Below are 17,673 nucleotides of genomic sequence, written 5' to 3'. Positions count from 1 at the left end.
TACTGTAATATTCACTAATCATATTAAAAAAATATTTAAAAGGATGTAAGAAACTATATGAAAATGGGAAATCTCCAAATATCTCTAGACCCCTTTAAAAAACAAATCTTGGCACTTGCTGATTACTTCAGTCATGGAGATGTCAAAGCATTCATGCTACAATGAGCATCCACCAATTTGAAAATAATTATAGGAAGTGCTGAAATTGAATTCAAAGTCTACAGTGAATCCTAGTATATAAAATACTTCTATAACCAAATATTAATATTTCAGTGTATTCGTGACTAATCTCAATGATGTTTACATTCCTAAAATGGGATAGTTTCCTGTGAGCTAAGACTTTATTTTCAAGAGATGTTGATCATATTCCTCATATAATTTTGTGGGAAAATCTAAATAGCTTGTCATTTGTGGATCAATATATGCGTAGAGAGAGGCAAGCTGCAGAAATCTGCACTTGGCCCATTTTAGTAATGACTTGGATACAAAGATAATCTTGCCAAGTTTTTGGTTAATAAAAAGCTTAGATACTTAGAAAAATACCTAATGTGTGATTGAAGGCATCAAAATTCAAACACACCTCATGCTGGAGCTTTTAGGTTAAAGCTAACAAGATGAAGTTTAAGTAAGGCTCATGATGGCCCTCTATATAATTATCTAATTATGCTAGTTTATGATCTCTTTGCACTTACGGTCAAACCAGTGATGAACTTATGGTGAAGTATAGCTTCAGAACTCTTAATATGAAAAGATGTCTGAATTGTGTTAGTTTCTCAGTATGCATTAAAATACAATGTGATTATCAAGACAACAAATGTAATATTTTGCCACATCAATAAGCTATATTTTCTCCAAGAAGAAAAGCAAGAGATCGTTTGCACTATAAACTTAGCAGAACTTATTAGAAAGACAAGAAGAAAGGCTTAATGACAGTATTTGCAAAGGAAAATAACTATGATGGGAAATTATCACATAATGATTAATATGTCTGTATTTAACCTGGAAAAATAAATCTTGTGGTGTATTTGGTATATAATCCAAAGTAAATTTAAATATTTGATGAGCCATGGTGTAGAAAGGATTATGTTTCTTTTCTAGTTTCAGAGGTTAAAAGTAATGTCAGTATATGGAAGATTCTAGGGATAGATTTGTGTCTGAATATAAACAACTTAAAAGATTATTTAGCTTGCTTAAAGTCAAGATGAGCTGCTTTAAGTGGCAGTAAGATCCCTTCACCTAAATGTGCCCAAAGTTTACATTACCACTACTGAAGGCATATTCAGAAAAGATTTTTTCCTAGTGCTGGAATTAGGTCTAAAAAACCTGAGTTCCCCCCGTTTCTTCCCGATCTTGGTTTATAACTGATAGGAGCTTGACGAAGAATGTACGTTACCATTAGCCACATTTATTGTCTATAATACTCACTATATTTATGACCTCAGACTAGTTACTTAACTTTGCTAACTTCAGCTTGATCACTTGTAAAGTGATAATAATAGTATTTTCCTCAGGGTTTTTGTAAGGATGAAATGAGATATCTAAAACAGTTAACACAGCACTTGCTTCTATGGTAAGCATACAATACCTATTTCTTGTTATTGTCATAGACAACCTGGTAAAAGGTTTGTGGTATCCCTGTCCTGGGAAACTTTCCCATGTCCTTACTATGATGCTTTTACTTTGACAGGACTCTCAGTCTCTGTTGATCTTAAGAAATACATACTAATGACAAAGATTGTATTAAAATGTGGTTACCAAAGCCTAAACACATTATCTTCTTGGCTTGAAATAATATTCATCTTTATGGCTTTTTAAAAAATGTTCAATTGCTAAGAAAGTAGGGACTCTTATTAAATATAGTGAGTGCAGCAGAGCTTCTGGAAGTGAAAAAGGCAAGCTAAAGTGATGTGCTCTAGCTTGTTACAAATTTACAGAAGTGGTGTTTTGGTTTTATTTATCTTTGTTGTGCTTGACTAGCAGCTGGAGATCCCTGAGTGAACACATGATAAGTATTTTACCTTGTGGTGCTGCCAAAGGAGTTATTCAGTTTTACAATCTGAACATGTGTTGTGCAATAGATAAATGAGAATCAAATGAATGGCATATGTCTTCCTTGGTCTTCAGTCTCCTGTACATGCCTATTTCATTAATATTAGTCCTCCTGAGAATTTTAAGTATAGCTTTTCTAAAGGCAGTACTTTGGTGAAGACCCTATCATTGTTATGAAGTTATCTGCCAGAAACATATAACTGCTATAAAAATTTAATAGGTACAAGAAATGTCTCCATATAAGTATAATTTACTGTCAGAACCCATTTTTGGTTTTCACTGGATTAAGTGAGAAGACCATGGAAAAAAAGAGAAAAGGAGGATCATGAAACTTATGAGGTTGACGTTTGTAGAGCTAGCAGTGATTCATAAAAATTGTATTGCTTTAATATCTCTCAACTGGAATCATATTATGATCTCACTAATCTGAAGTGGCAGTGAGTGCTTGAATCCTTCCCTAATTGGCATAAGTTTTTAAAGCATTTTTACTTTTTAAGTAAACAAAATTTCTGTTTACTTAAGTTCAATTGGGAAAAAAAGGCTAAATTCAGGTAATTAGCTTTGTTTGTCTAAATAAGATACTACTAAGTTCACCTTTCAGTGGGTTGAGGGTAGGAAGGTTGCTTATAGAAAAAGTTCAATGTCAGCTTGTGTTTACATAAACAGAAAACAGATAGAATACTCCTGGGAAACCAGACCCAGGTGAATATTTATATGAAAATTTCATGTTAACCATTACACTGTTTTTAATTCAAATTCAGGGTGCTAAGCAAAAATATACCAGCTAGAAAATTATTACACAATCCAATAAATGACCTACTTTTTTGTTGGACCTTACTCCTCAAATGGTGCCGAGGACTTTGTTCTCAGTGTCTCTTAGTTCTCTGCAGGTTTTGTTTCATCTCATTTGTTGGCTCCTCTGCCTTTATCTTTAAATAGAGTTTCACTCCAAATTACACCCCCAGTATATTCGAGTTTTACTTTCAGTCTACATACATTTCTTGGATGAATATTTCTTCAAACAAAATGTTACATAGATGTTCAAAATACAAAAAGAAACAAAAGCAGTGTATCACTAGTGCATGAAGTGACCCCATAACATTTTATATAAATGTAGGATTCCATGAAGCTCAATCGAAAGCTGTAGTCTTCATTCTCCTATCTTCCTTATATTAGGTTGGTGCAAAAGTAATTGTGGTTTTTGCCATTGAAAGTAATGGTAATATATTGATGTCACTCAAATCTGGGTGTCTGGTCTGGTTATCTTTCTGACATTCCCATGGTATATGTTCAGTGGAAAACTAGGACTCTTTTCCCAACTCTCTGGTCACAGTTGTCTTTCTAAGCACAAATCGGATCATGAGCCCTGTTTGTTTATACACTCCATAGTCTTTAGTGAGCGCAATAAAATCTAAATTCCTTAGCATAGCATTCATGGGCCCACACAATCTGGCCATACTCCATCTAGCCTCATCTCTTACCATTTTCTCCACCTCTCTGCTTTTGGTACCACTTCTCACACCTACTTTCTACCTCTATCTCTTCATTCATGCTCCACTCACAAAAGCATCTGTATTAGTCTGTTTTCATACTACCGTAAAGAAATACTCGAGATTGGGTAATTTATAAAGGAGAGAGGTTTAATTGACTTACATTCTGCATGGCTGGGGAGGCCTCAGGAAACTTAAAATCATGGCAGAAGGGGAAGCAGGCACCTTCTTCACAAGGCGGCAGAAAAGAGAGTATGTGAAGGAAGACCTGTCAAACGCTTATGAAACCATCAGCTCTTATGGCAACTCACTCACTATCATGAGAACAGCATGGGGGAAACCGCTCCCATGATCCAGTCACCTCCCACCAGGTGCCTCCCTTGACACCTGGGAATTATGGGGATTACAATTCGAGATGAGATTTGGGTGAGGACACAGAGCCAAACTATATCCGCATCTCTCAACTCGTGTGTTAAAACATACTTACCTTTTAAGATCATATTAAAACATCACCTTCTCTGTGAAACAACATTTCTTGCTTGCTGTCACCTAACATTATATCTATTTTTTATCTATTGAACTAGAAGATTTTTCTGAACTATTTTGTTTTATATAAGTTTAAAATGTGATTTTTAAAAAAGCTTGACATAAATTCATTTTAAGGGCCTCTAAAGCATACTGATTAAATTTTTACCTAAATTAAGCATCACTTGGATGGCCTATAAAGTTTCATTTTTCTTTTTAAGTCATCTTAAAAAGATGGTTTGCTTCTGCAGGAGGCAGGATGCTACGGCTGATGCAGACCACAGTGGAAGACGCTGGCCAATATACTTGTGTTGTAAGGAATGCAGCTGGTGAAGAAAGAAAAATCTTTGGGCTTTCAGTATTAGGTACTTACATAGTTTGCAATATCTAGAAAAAACTTTAATTGCCTTAAATCCTGGAAGCAGAGTTAAAATTTATTTACCACTTGATCTCATACCTGTGTTATTTAGACCCTGGACTGTGACTCTTGGCAAGAATTCAATATTAGAATTGTTTGGAGGCAATCAGGCAATTGTTTGGAGGAATTAAAATGCCTTTTTTAATTCACAATTGCTCAACAATATTCTGAGAGGCTGAATGACTTGTTTAATGTGAATGCATATTAGAGTTATAGTGGAAGAAATAAAAGTCGAATAAATGTTCTTGGTGATTTGTTGACATTTTTATGCAGACTTAATGATTTACATTACAATAAAATTCATTATAATTGGATTTATGACTTTAAAAGTAGACTTGATCAAAATAATATTATGACATTCTAGCAATCAAATAATGAATGTAGATTGGGGGATTTGTTTTGAAGGCTATAGCTTAATAAAACCATACATAAATACCTATAAAATAGTAGCTTTGCTGTTAAGAGCTGTTACTTTGTTTTTTTTTTTTTTTTTTAGTACCACCTCATATTGTGGGTGAAAATACATTGGAAGATGTGAAGGTAAAAGAGAAACAGAGTGTTACGCTGACTTGTGAAGTGACAGGTATGGGGCTCAGCTCTCAGACTTTTGGTGCTCCCCCCACTCGCTGATAGTCATTGCCTCCACTATATATCTTTAAAAAAATTTTTTATATATTTAGGGGATACAAGTGCAATTTTGTTACATGGATATATTGAGTACTGGTGAAGTCTCAGTGATGGTAAACTACCTAAGTAGTGTACATTTTACTTATTAGGTAATTTCTCATCTCTCAACCCCTTTCCCACCCTCCCACCCTTCCTAGTCCCCAAGGTCTATTATTTCACTCTCTATGTCCATTTGTACACATTACTTAGCTCCCGTTTATAAGTTAGAACATACGGTATTTGACTTTCTGTTTCTGAGTTATTTCACTTAAGATAAAGGCCTCCGGTTCCATTCACATGGCTGCAAAAGATATGATTTCATTCTCTTTATGGATAGGTAGTATTCCATGGTGTGTGTGTGAGTGTGTGTGTGTGTGTGTGTGTGTGTGTGTGTGTATCACATTTTCATTATCTAATTTCTGTTAATGGACACTTAGGTTGATTCCATATCTTTGCTATTGTGAATAGTGCTCCGGTAAACATACTAATGCAGGTATCTTTTTGTTATGACTTATTTTCCTTTGGGTAGATATTGAGTCCCACTATATATTAATCAGTTGAGGAAAAGTCCAGCTACTTATAATTGGCATTTGAAATTGAATTCTAGTCCAGTATAGCTGGTAGAAATGTAGGAGGAAACCTTTCAAATTCTGTGGAGACAAAAAGGAGATACCAAAAAGAAAAGAAGGAAGAAAGAGGGAGGGGGGAGGGAGAAAGGAAGGGAGGGAGGGAGAGAAGGAAGGAAGGAAGGAAAAGGAAGGAAGGAAGGAAGGAAGGAAGGGGTCTTTTCTTTCAATTTAATAAATCATTCTCTTTTGAAAAATTATTCTGCTTCTACTTACATGTATGTTTATCTTGCCCTGCCTTTTAAAATTTTTGTTTCCTTCCCTGTGTTTGTGCCTTCCTTTTCTTTTCCTTTCTTTCTTAAGTTTCATTTCAAAGAAATAGGTAGGAGTTTTGGTGAAAGAATGGCATTATTTCGTAGTGGGGATTTTCCAAGAACAATATTGTTACCTTTTGTTAGCATGTTTGAATATTACAAAGGGAATATAGAGTAGGAAAAATAAAAATTCTAAAACCAGTTTCACCATCTTTACTAGTACATTGATTTCTTGCATATAATCAAAATAAACACATCTCTGAGAGGATATTTTCAAGGCTGTCTTTTTATTGTAGATGGCCTTGCAGTTTTAAAGTAAGAATGAAAGCAGCCCATAACATTATATGGAAAGTCAGAGTTTGAAGGAAGATTCAATGGTTTCTTATTTCATTGTTTGTCTGCCTTATGTGAGCAATAAATTCAAATAAGCAGAGGGGGGAATGTTTCTATTTTAAGAAAGGCAGATATAAAGAGTGTGATATATACTATTAACCTGTTAATTTTTTTCTAGAAATAATATAGTAATTAACAACAGTTGCATAGACAAGCATTGCCTAAATTTTATAAAATCCTCTCTTCAAGCTAGTATATCATCCTAGCCCTCTTTCCTAAGATGACTTGCTTTTATGGTTTTAAAATTTTTTAAAAGTATTTGAATAATTTAAAAGTTAATATTTAACATAGATCTCATTTGAAAATAAAAATACAGGATCTCTTCCTAGAGGCTGTAAATATTAAAGAATAATTAATATATTTTTATCTCTATTGATCTGTTCAATATTCTGCCATCTATCTATGATAGAATCCTGGTATAGACTCAAAATATCTTCTTGTTGAATTAATTAAAGGTTTTGCTTTTTTACAGCTTTTTGTCAAAAATATAAAATATTTTTTAAAAAAATTTTCTATGAGGCCAGGCACAGTGGCTCACGCCTGTAATCCCAGCACTTTGGGAGGCTGAGGCAGGTGGATCACAAGGTCAGGAGATCGAGACCATCCTGGCTAACACGGTGAAACCCCGTCTCTACTAAAAATACAAAAAAATTAGCCAGCTGTGGTAGCAAGCACCCGTAGTCCCAGCTGCTTGGGAAGCTGAGGCAGGAGAATAGAGTGAACCCAGGAGGTAGAGCTTGCAGTGAGCCAAGATCACACCACTGCACTCCAGCCTGGGTGACAGAGTGAGACTTCATCTCAAAAAAAAAAAAGAAAGTATATGAATACAAAGGTGTTCATGAATAATAGTTTTAATAAAAATGAATGCTGCATTATTTTAAAACTGTACTTTACTATCAAAATACTTAGTTGTAATAGTCTAAAAAATAGTATAAATTTAGTTATTTAGTTAAACATGAAGGTCCATTTAGAATCATTTCACTTATAGATGAACACTAACCTACATTTGAAAACAATTTATAATCTATGCATATTTTTAAAATCAACATAACCATTATTATTATAAAATAAATTAGCTTGCATAGTTATTTTTAAATGAATGATTACTGCAGTGTTTTAGACGTGGGATATGTAGGAAGACAAATGAGTGAAAACCTCCTCTTTCTAAGTTTATCCATTGTCTACATGTAATTATTAGCTGACTCTCAGAAATGGCTTTTTACAGGGAATCCAGTGCCAGAAATTACATGGCACAAAGATGGGCAGCCCCTCCAAGAAGATGAAGCCCATCACATTATGTCTGGTGGCCGTTTTCTTCAAATTACCAATGTCCAGGTGCCACATACTGGAAGATATACATGTTTGGCTTCCAGTCCAGCTGGCGACAAGAGCAGGAGCTTCAGTCTTAATGTATTTGGTAGGTGTGGGCTTTTCTTCATATCTTAAAGAATCTGATGTGACTGTAGGCTAAATTTTCTTTTCTTTCTCTGTTCAAGCAATATTTCCATCGTAGAGAATTTCATCATGTGAGGAGAACCAGTGCTTGTGTACATTTACTATTTTTCCTGAATTAATTTATAAATTCATTTATCACATGTGGAATACCTACTATGTTCTAGGCACAGTGTTTTGTGCTAGGACACAACTCTGAATAAGATAGACTAATTAGTAGTAAAGGATAAAGATATGTTGGTCAAAGAGAAGCAGGTAAACAGTGATTGGGCCTCAACCTGGGATATTCTATCCTTTTTTTTTGTGAGACTTCGCCATTATTGGAAATTGGCCATATTGTAGTCTTTGTGGACTAAGAGTCATGAAATAACTGTGTGTTGGTATATTCAGTTCTTGCTTATGTCTCAGGAAAGACATTAAAATAGATTTTTAACTTGTGCTCACTTTTTGAAATTTGTACCACCTAAATTTATTGTATTAGATTCCTAATATCAAATAATTCTACTAAAATCAAGTGACCTATATGCGAGTATGAAAATTTGTATAGTTGTTTGTTTTTATAGTTATTGGTTATGCCATTTAAGGAGTACAAAGATACCACCATAGATAGAAACTTCTCATATGAACACAGCCCTCAAGGAGCTGATAGTCTCATTGAGTAGGGGAGATATATGTGCAAGAAAAATTAAATCAAAATACCAGATACTGTATAAGTGTCAATATTGTATTATGTATAAGTGTATAAATTGAAACTTATGTCGTAAGTGTATAAGTATATAAATTGACATACAGTATCTGGTATTATATATATGTTCATTCATTCATTATTCATTCATTCATTGAAGACTGAGGGATCTAGATCTGAATCAAAGCCCTTTTCCACGAACTTCATAAAGTAGAGGCTATTTAAGTGCATGTGTTTGCAACTTCCAATCTACCCAGCCAAAAATTCAGTGCCTTTACCCTTTCTTTTCTCAGAGAATAAGTTATCCTTTTTGTTCAGTTACTCCTTGCACTTACACCCTCGACCCTGTATCTTTTCACCATCTGCCTTACTTGCAGCTTCACCATCTACTGTCTCCACCACTTCATATTTTAACCATGCCCAGATATCTATACTTGCTGTCCTACTGAAAACAGGCTCTGTTTGACACTACTCTGGCAAGTACTTCCCTTTTGCTAGGTCCAGCAAATATCTTGCAGTTCCAATTTTAATGTTTTGTACATTTTGATCTCTTTTTTCCTTCACAATGTTCTTTCCCAGTTATCCTTGCATATCTTTGTTTGCTCCCTTTCTCTGCCCTTTATGGAAGCTTGAACCACCTCTTAAATACTGGGTTCCCTAGTGTTCTGTCCTTACTTCACTGCTTGTGTTACTCTACATATTCTCTTCAAGTAATACAATTCATTCCCAGATGTTTAATTGTCTTCTATACACAAGAAACTTTAAAAAATGTATACCTGTAACCCAGATCTTTCTTGCAAGGTTTGAATTCCTATATAGAATTGCTTGTTGGGCATTTCCACCTGAAATTCCCATAAGCACTTAAAATACAAGATATTCAGAATTGAACAAATTATTTTCCCTTCCTAAATAAGAAAATCTTTCTACATTTTATATTTTTATGTTGCTTCTCTGCAGTTTAGATTCCCAAGCAAGCAAACTGGAAGTTATATTTGACTTCAGTTTCTTTAGCCCCCAGTTTCCGTAATCAAGTCCTGTCAGTAATGCCCTAAGTCTTTCTTTACTTGCTCCTTCCACTTTATACCTTCCTTTAATGCTCTAGTTCAGTCCCTCGTTATATTTTATAAAACAAATGTACCTTTTCACTGGAGGCATCACGCTACCTGACTTCAAACTATACTACAGGGCTACAGTAACCAAAACAGCATGGTACTGGTACCAAAACAGAGATATAGATCAATGGAACAGAACAGAGCCCTCAGAAATAATGCCACATATCTACAACCACCTGATCTTTGACAAACCTGAGGAAAACAAGCAATGGGGAAAGGATTCCCTATTGAATAAATGGTGCTGGGAAAACTGGCTAGCCATATGTAGAAAGCTGAAACTGGATCCCTTCCTTACACCTTATACAAAAATCAATTCAAGATGGATTAAAGACTTAAACATTAGACCTAAAACCATAAAAACCCTGGAAGAAAACCTAGGCATTACCATTCAGGACATAGGCATGGGCAAGGACTTCATGTCTAAAACACCAAAAGCAATGGCAACAAAAGCCAAAATTGACAAATGGGATCTAATTAAACTCAAGAGCTTCTGCACAGCAAAAGAAACTACCATCAGAGTGAACAGGCAACCTACAAAATGGGAGAAAATTTTTGCAACCTACTCATCTGACAAAGGGCTAATATCCAGAATCTACAATGAACTCAAACAAATTTACAAGACAAAAACAAACAACCCCATCAAAAAGTGGGCAAAGGACATGAACAGACACTTCTCAAAAGAAGACATTTATGCAGCCAAAAAACACATGAAAAAATGCTCACCATCACTGGCTATCAGAGAAATGCAAATCAAAACCACAATGAGATACCATCTCACACCACTTAGAATGGCAATCATTAAAAAGTCAGGAAACGACAGGTACTGGAGAGGATGTGGAGAAATAGGAACACTTTTACACTGTTGGTGGGACTGTAAACTAGTTCAACCCTTGTGGAAGACAGTGTGGCGATTCCTCAGGGATCTAGAACTAGAAATACCATTTGGCCCAGCCATTCCATTACTGGGTATATACCCAAAGGATTATAAATCATGCTGCTATAAAGACACATGCACACGTATGTTTATTGCGGCACTATTCACAATAGCAAAGACTTGGAACCAACCCAAATGTCCAACAATGATAGACTGGATTAAGAAAATGTGGCACATATACACCATGGAATACTATGCAGCCATAAAAAATGATGAGTTCATGTCCTTTGTAGGGACATGGATGAAATTGGAAATCATCATTCTCAGTAAACTATTGCAAGGACAAAAAACCAAACACCACATGTTCTCACTCATAGGTGGGAACTGAACAATGAGAACACATGGACACAGGAAGGGGAACATCACACTCTGGGGACTGTTGTGGGGTGGGGGGAGGGGGGAGGGATAGCTTTAGGAGATATACCTAACGCTAAATGACGAGTTAATAGGTGCAGCACACCAGCATGGCACATGTATACATATGTAACTAACCTGCACATTGTGCACATGTACCCTAAAACTTAAAGTATAATAATAATAAAATAAAATAAATAAAAAAAAACAAATGTACCTGTCTCAGCTGTCCTTGCTTCCAACATTGATCCACTTGAGTTCATCCTCTCGATATACCCTGCTTGCCCCTCATTGCTTACAATTTAATACTACCATGCTCCCAATATGTTCCCTCTTACTAGTCTCTGCTTTCACCTGCTAACTACCACTGATCCTTTAAGGCTCACTTTAAATCCTCTTCTTTTAAGAGGCCTTCTCTAATGAGACTCTTCACACCACATACCTCAAACTAGACTGAATGCTAACTCATTTCCAAAAAACCTCCATTATTTACCTTGCCCCAGCATTCCCATTATTGCCCTTACTACATTTTTTTTTTATGTGTTATGGTTGCTTTTTTATATGTTATCTCCTCCATTACTCTATGAGTTTTTTGAGGGCTCACTCTTTTGTGTAGAATAATAATAAGAAGAAGAAGAAGAAGAAGAAGAATTTGTTTTCTGTAACTGCTAGGGGATGAAATTATACAAATATATATAATGGAAATTTAGAAATGCACAAATATACAAATTTCTACATATATTTCTTCAATCAAATTTTCATCTTTTTCAGTATCTCCTACAATTGCTGGTGTAGGTAGTGATGGCAGCCCTGAAGATGTCACTGTCATCCTTAACAGCCCCACATCTTTGGTCTGTGAAGCTTATTCATATCCTCCAGCTACCATCACCTGGTTTAAGGATGGCACTCCTTTAGAATCTAACCGAAATATTCGTATTCTTCCAGGTAATTCATTTGCTTCAGATGTCCAAGATGCATCTGCGTCATCTACTACTCTAGAAAAGCAGAATCATTGGTTACTTTTTATAAAAACACCTATGTTTCGTTAGTTGTGTTATGTTCTGTGCAGCCTGGTTCCTAATAGGCCACAGGCCGGTCCCAGTTTATGGCTCGGGGATTGGGACCCCTGCTGTAAAGTATTGAAAATTACTTTTTAAAAGATCAGAAGAATACCTAAATTAAAAGGCAAATAAATAAATGCCACAATGTAATTAACTGCTAAAATATAATATAATATGAATGCCAAAAAGGGTAGAAATTCACTCCTGATTAAATATTAACTCTCCTTCAAAGTTTAATTCAAAGTGAGAGCGGTTGTTCCTCTTTACTGCATGGAAATAGATAATGCAAATAAAAAAAAAAGGATTCTTTCTGGCTTTAAGAGACTGACAGTCTTATGTTGAGGAGAGGTAATATGTGCAAAGAGTTGATTAAGAATATGAATCTGAAAAATCATGCATTCTGAATAGTCAGGGGGTATGATAAATAGGGAGTGAGTTTTATAAGAATTCAAATGAAGAAGCTGGGTGCGGTGGCTCACGCCTGTAATCCTAGCACTTTGGGAGGCTGAGGCGGGTGGATCACGAGGTCAGGAGATTGAGACCATCCTGGCTAACACAGTGAAACCCTGTCACTACTAAAAAAATACAAAAAATTAGCCGGCCGTGGTGGCACATGCCTGTAGTCTCAGCTACTTGGGAGGCTGAGGCAGGAGAATCGCTTGAACCTGGGAGGCAGAGGTTGCAGTAAGCCGAGATTGCACCACTGCACTCCAGCCTGGGCAACAGAGCAAGACTCAGTCTCAAAAAAAAAAAAAAAAAAAAAGACTTCAAATGAAGAAATGGCCACTGTAGGCTGAAGTGGTCAGAAAAAGCTTTGTTGTTTGGTCAGAACTTGGACCAGACTTTAACGAACATTCTAGAATTTAGTTAATTGGAAATGAGTTAGGAGAGGTTTCAGTTCCATCAGGGTAAACTGTGTGGGAAAAGTACAAAGTGAGAATGGCCTAGCCCTGCACAATAGAATTCTCACCCACTACCCGAAACTTGAGTGGAAATATTGTGTGTATGTATGTTGGCAGAGGGGCAGGAAATAAGATCAGCAAGAAAAGCTGGAGTCATGTATTGAATGCCTGAATTAAGAATTAAGAGTTTTTACTGTATATGTTGGTCAATTGAGAACAATTGATGATATTTAAGAAGGATAGGACCAAAATAAAAACTTTGCTTCAGCACAATAAATTTCTCCTGTAGGCTAGGTAGATAAGAGGAAAAGATGATTAAGGCCAAAACCTATTTATGAAGAGGATGAAAGACCTTATGAAGGATCTTAGCTGGAGTGGTATACAAAGGCATGGCAGGTCTGAATGATCATGAGAGTCATCACCACAGAGCACCACTGGGGACTCAGCAGCTGTCCTCAGATACCATGCAATCCCCATCAGTATTGTAGTTTATCTTATATCATATGTCCATCACAGAATTGTCATATGTAAAAAGAAATATGTTAACAAGAAGACGTAAACCCCTGATAGCCTGTGTGTACTCCACTGTCACTGTGATTTTAGAGACTCTTTGATGTCCCATGATTTTATAGGAGGCAGAACTCTGCAGATCCTCAATGCACAGGAGGACAATGCTGGAAGATACTCTTGTGTAGCCACGAATGAGGCTGGAGAAATGATAAAGCACTATGAAGTGAAGGTGTACAGTAAGTTCTGAAAGAATACTATGTTTCATAGCTTTCCCAATTTTTCTAACTTTTTCAATCCTGTTTTTCATTATGGGTTCATAATCATTTATACTCATCATTAAAGACTAGTTTGTCCAGCTTACTTTATTAAGGATGGAAATTGAATTAAGCATTGTGTCTATGGCCTCAATTGCTTAAAGATGTGAAGAGCCCACTAAATCTGCTCATTACTCTCTTGTTGAAGACTTTGTCAGTGGTATTTCCTTAAGTTTCTCTGTTTTTCCTTCTGAATTACCCTCTGGGTAGAGGTGTAGTGCTTTCATGTACAAAACTGTCGTTAGATGCATATGTTCTAATCAACAGCCCAAGATGAGGTCATTAGTTACTTTGAGCTATTCCAATGTACACTGACCTATAAATAAAAGGCAAAGCTAACACTGCCATTAATAGGACTCATATTTCAGAATTTTGCTTTTGTGTTTGTAAAGGAAGAGTATCTTTCTGATTATCTTTTGTTCTTTGACTTGGTACCCTTAATGACGAATAAAATACATCTTATGGATCATGTTCAGATTATGTCTATGGGCCTGGAACAAACGAAGCTAACTGTTGTGTAAAGGACATTAGCTTTATTGGCAGTATTATAATGATAAAGGGAGAAAGAGATTTCCCATTCCATCTTGTATTTGAACACTCTTTCATAAGATGTTAACTTAGTCAGCATAGAAAGCCTCTGTTATTTCCTTGTTTTCTTGATAAGTAATCCTCAGTGTGATTTCTGTGGTATTCCATGTATTGAAAATAACCAATGTCTAACTCTTTAATATTTATTTTATGCAGTTCCACCCATAATCAATAAAGGGGACCTTTGGGGGCCGGGTCTTTCCCCTAAAGAAGTGAAGATCAAAGTAAACAACACTCTGACCTTGGAATGTGAAGCTTATGCAATTCCTTCTGCCTCCCTCAGCTGGTACAAGGATGGACAGGCAAGTCACAACTTTTTTCATTTGCTGATGATTTCTTAAAGACTAAAATGGTCAATTGAAAAGAAATAAGAAAATAGACACAAGTGACTCAGAGAATCAATGTGATCTTAAAACTAGCAAATTCCATGCTCCTAGAATCTAAAACTTAAAAAAAACCCAACCAACCTGAACGACGTTCAACAATTTTAGCGTTATTCCATCACTGGAAAGTTTGCATAATTATTTTTGTATATATTAGCAGTTGTCTATGAAAATCTGGCCACCCTCCCACTGGAGAAGTTAGGGAAACAGTTCTTTTCATTTTTTTGCTGTTGTTATTTTGCAGTTTTACAGAATAAGTAAACTTGGTAAAGAAGCAACACATAAATGTTGCTATCCCAGGTAAGAATGACAGGTATAACATGGGTACTACATTTACTAAAGTTACTCAGATATTCTTTAAGTATCTTTAACTCTTTTACAAAAGGTAATATTTTTAAATATTCCAAGATAAAGAAAAAAAGCTAAAAAAGATGATGAAGGGCCCAGTACAGTTAACTGGGAACAGAGAAACTTTAAATAAAAGACAGATCCTTCAGGTCTGTGATCTGACTTTCAGACCACACATCCATATTTCTCATTCAACTTACATTCTTCCATGCATGTTTTAAAAGACATATGTGCTGTTGATCTTAGACCAAAATAGATTTTTAAGCAGCTGTTAACACCGTACTTAATACAGATGTGAAACAGCTAAGCTGCTGTTTGTCCTGTTTTACACATAATCAACAAAATAGTCAAATTCCAGTTGTAGAAGTTCAGATCATAATCATGATTTAAGATGCAGGAAAGATATAGCTTTATTTTTTCAGATCTCAGATGGATTTTGCAATATTGGCAGCTAGATAAAGTTATCTCTTATAAAATAAGCAAGTTTCATCTGGAAGCCATTGCAAAAGGGAAAATATAGAATTCCCACCATGCTCTGTTTATAGTTTCTTTTCTGACTACAAGCACACTTCGTAGTACAATATCAATTCTTTATGAATTTACTTGGAAACAAATAATCCCTTTCTCCTTTGAAATATTTTATTTTTAATCTTTTCTAAAGTTGTTTCATTCCTTATAGTTACCACATATGCTCACATGTACATGAACACATACACACATTAAAAACTGGGTAAAGACTAAAAGTACACAGGAAATGAGGCATTTTTGTCTTATTTTTGAAAACTTCATTATAAGTAGTTAAATTACAGCTTCAAGTTCAGGCTTTGAAATTGACCCAATTATGATGCTTTACACTGCTAGATTTTTTAGGGTTTGCAATTGGTCTCCTAGAATGTGAACGAAAACGTACTATTTTAAAATTTATTTTCCATATTCATTCTCCTGTTATTTCAGTCTTCAGATGAGCAACACTAAAGTGAAGTAGTGTTTTCAAGAAAAGAAACACAAAATATATTGACAGACATTAAAAACTGGACAAAGTATTGGCCACAATAAGTTTTGATAGAATCTTGAGTTTTATTTATGCATACCCTGAAGTTTTTCTTTTAGCAAAGAAAATTTAAATTATGCTACTTTTATATAAGTGATACAATGTTAATAATGATTAATTGCATTCTGAATTATTTGTTGAGCATCTACTATTTGTCAGACACTGTTTTAAATGCAGGGAATACAGCTATGAAACAGACACAAATTTCTACTCATGTGAAGTTTAGGAAGGCAAAAACTAAACCAAACCAATAAGACGTAATGTGTCAGATGGGGCAGGTATCATGGAGAAAACTCAATATAAGAGAAGGAAACCAAGGGTGGAGAGTGTGATTTCTTACTTAGTGAAGACCTCACTGATAAGGTGACATTTAAACAGAAACCCAAAGAAAGTGAAGGAAGCAGACATAAAATAATAGAGGGCAAAATATTCCAAAGTAGAGAGCACAGCAGGGGCAAAGGCACTGAGGCATTTGGGCTGAAGTGCAGTGACAGATGGGAACAGAAAATGTGAGCAGAAGACTAATGGAGAGCCAGACCATGCTGCCCCTTGTGCCAGTTGGCCTTTATTCTGATGGAAGGCCAACTGGGAAATTTTGAACACGAGAATGACATGACATAATCTGACTTAAGGTTTTAAGCAGGTTGCATTTCTTTTCTGTACTTGGAAAATAGAGAAAAGGTTCAGCTATGAAGTTATTGCAATGGTTATGGCAATTGCATCTCCACCAAAAGGGTGATGGTTGTTGCTTGGACCAAGGCGGTAGCAGGATGTGTGGGATGTGTAGGAAGGAGATCAAATATAAGTTCAAGATAAGTGAGAGTAGGTAGAGAAGAAGTCTAAGGATTAAGCCTCAGGGTACTCCTGTATTTAAAGGTTGGGGAGCAGGGAGCGTAGTGTCCCAAAAGATAAGTGAAAAAGGTACTTCAAAATGAACACAAGTTAAACTGTGTTAAGTGATACTGATCAGGTAAAATAAGTACTTAGAATTTACCAACATGAATGTCATTGGTGACCTTGGCAAAGAATTTTTGATCAAGAAGAAACAGTGAAAGTCTGATTAGAACATATCAAGAAATGATGGAAGGAAAAAACTGAAGGATAGTAATTGGAGGCCACAAGTATAGAAAACATTTTTAAGTCATTTGGCAACAAAGGGCAGTAGAAAATGTAGAGGTGGGCTGCAGCAAGAGAGGCTTTTGTTTTTGTTTTTTTAGGTTGAAATCATCCAATGGAAAGAAATAAGTTAATGATAATGTAGGTGAGAGAAACACAGTTGCTGGAGGGATGTCCTTGACCAGCAAATTCTCAGAATGGGCAGAAACTGATTTTAACCAGTTAGGGTTTTGCCAGGGGAGTAAAATAAAGGGAGAGGAGGCAAAAGAGTTGAGAGTTTTATACAAGGAACGATTATCATGACAGACCTTCTCTGGGTAAGAAGGGAATAGAGGTCAGGAGGAGATTGAGTGGCAGTGAAAATATTGCAAGGTCAACGGATTGTGGGGCTCCCATGGGATAAAAAAAAAAAAACTTAAAGAAAATTAGTAATAATAGAAAA

At 35.7% G+C, this 17,673-nt stretch overlaps 1 protein-coding gene across 5 annotated transcripts in view; it reads left to right on the top strand.

Moving 5' to 3' along the window:
• The window catches only part of HMCN1 (hemicentin 1), a 448,248-nt gene that overhangs the window by 313,707 nt on the left and 116,868 nt on the right, over positions 1-17,673 (top strand). For all 5 annotated transcript variants that reach the window (XM_054449377.2, XM_063647968.1, XM_063647964.1 and 2 more), the window contains 6 exons: positions 4,316-4,429; positions 4,979-5,065; positions 7,647-7,838; positions 11,730-11,903; positions 13,554-13,667; positions 14,490-14,635. In XM_054449377.2, coding sequence (XP_054305352.1) covers positions 4,316-4,429; positions 4,979-5,065; positions 7,647-7,838; positions 11,730-11,903; positions 13,554-13,667; positions 14,490-14,635 — 827 coding nt within the window. The remainder of the gene's footprint in view (positions 1-4,315; positions 4,430-4,978; positions 5,066-7,646; positions 7,839-11,729; positions 11,904-13,553; positions 13,668-14,489; positions 14,636-17,673) is intronic.

This window comes from Pongo pygmaeus, chromosome 1, assembly GCF_028885625.2.
Source record: "Pongo pygmaeus isolate AG05252 chromosome 1, NHGRI_mPonPyg2-v2.0_pri, whole genome shotgun sequence".
NCBI lineage: Eukaryota > Metazoa > Chordata > Mammalia > Primates > Hominidae > Pongo > Pongo pygmaeus.
The sequence above is the reverse complement of the archived record's forward strand: the minus strand, read 5'-3'. Positions and strand labels throughout refer to the sequence as shown.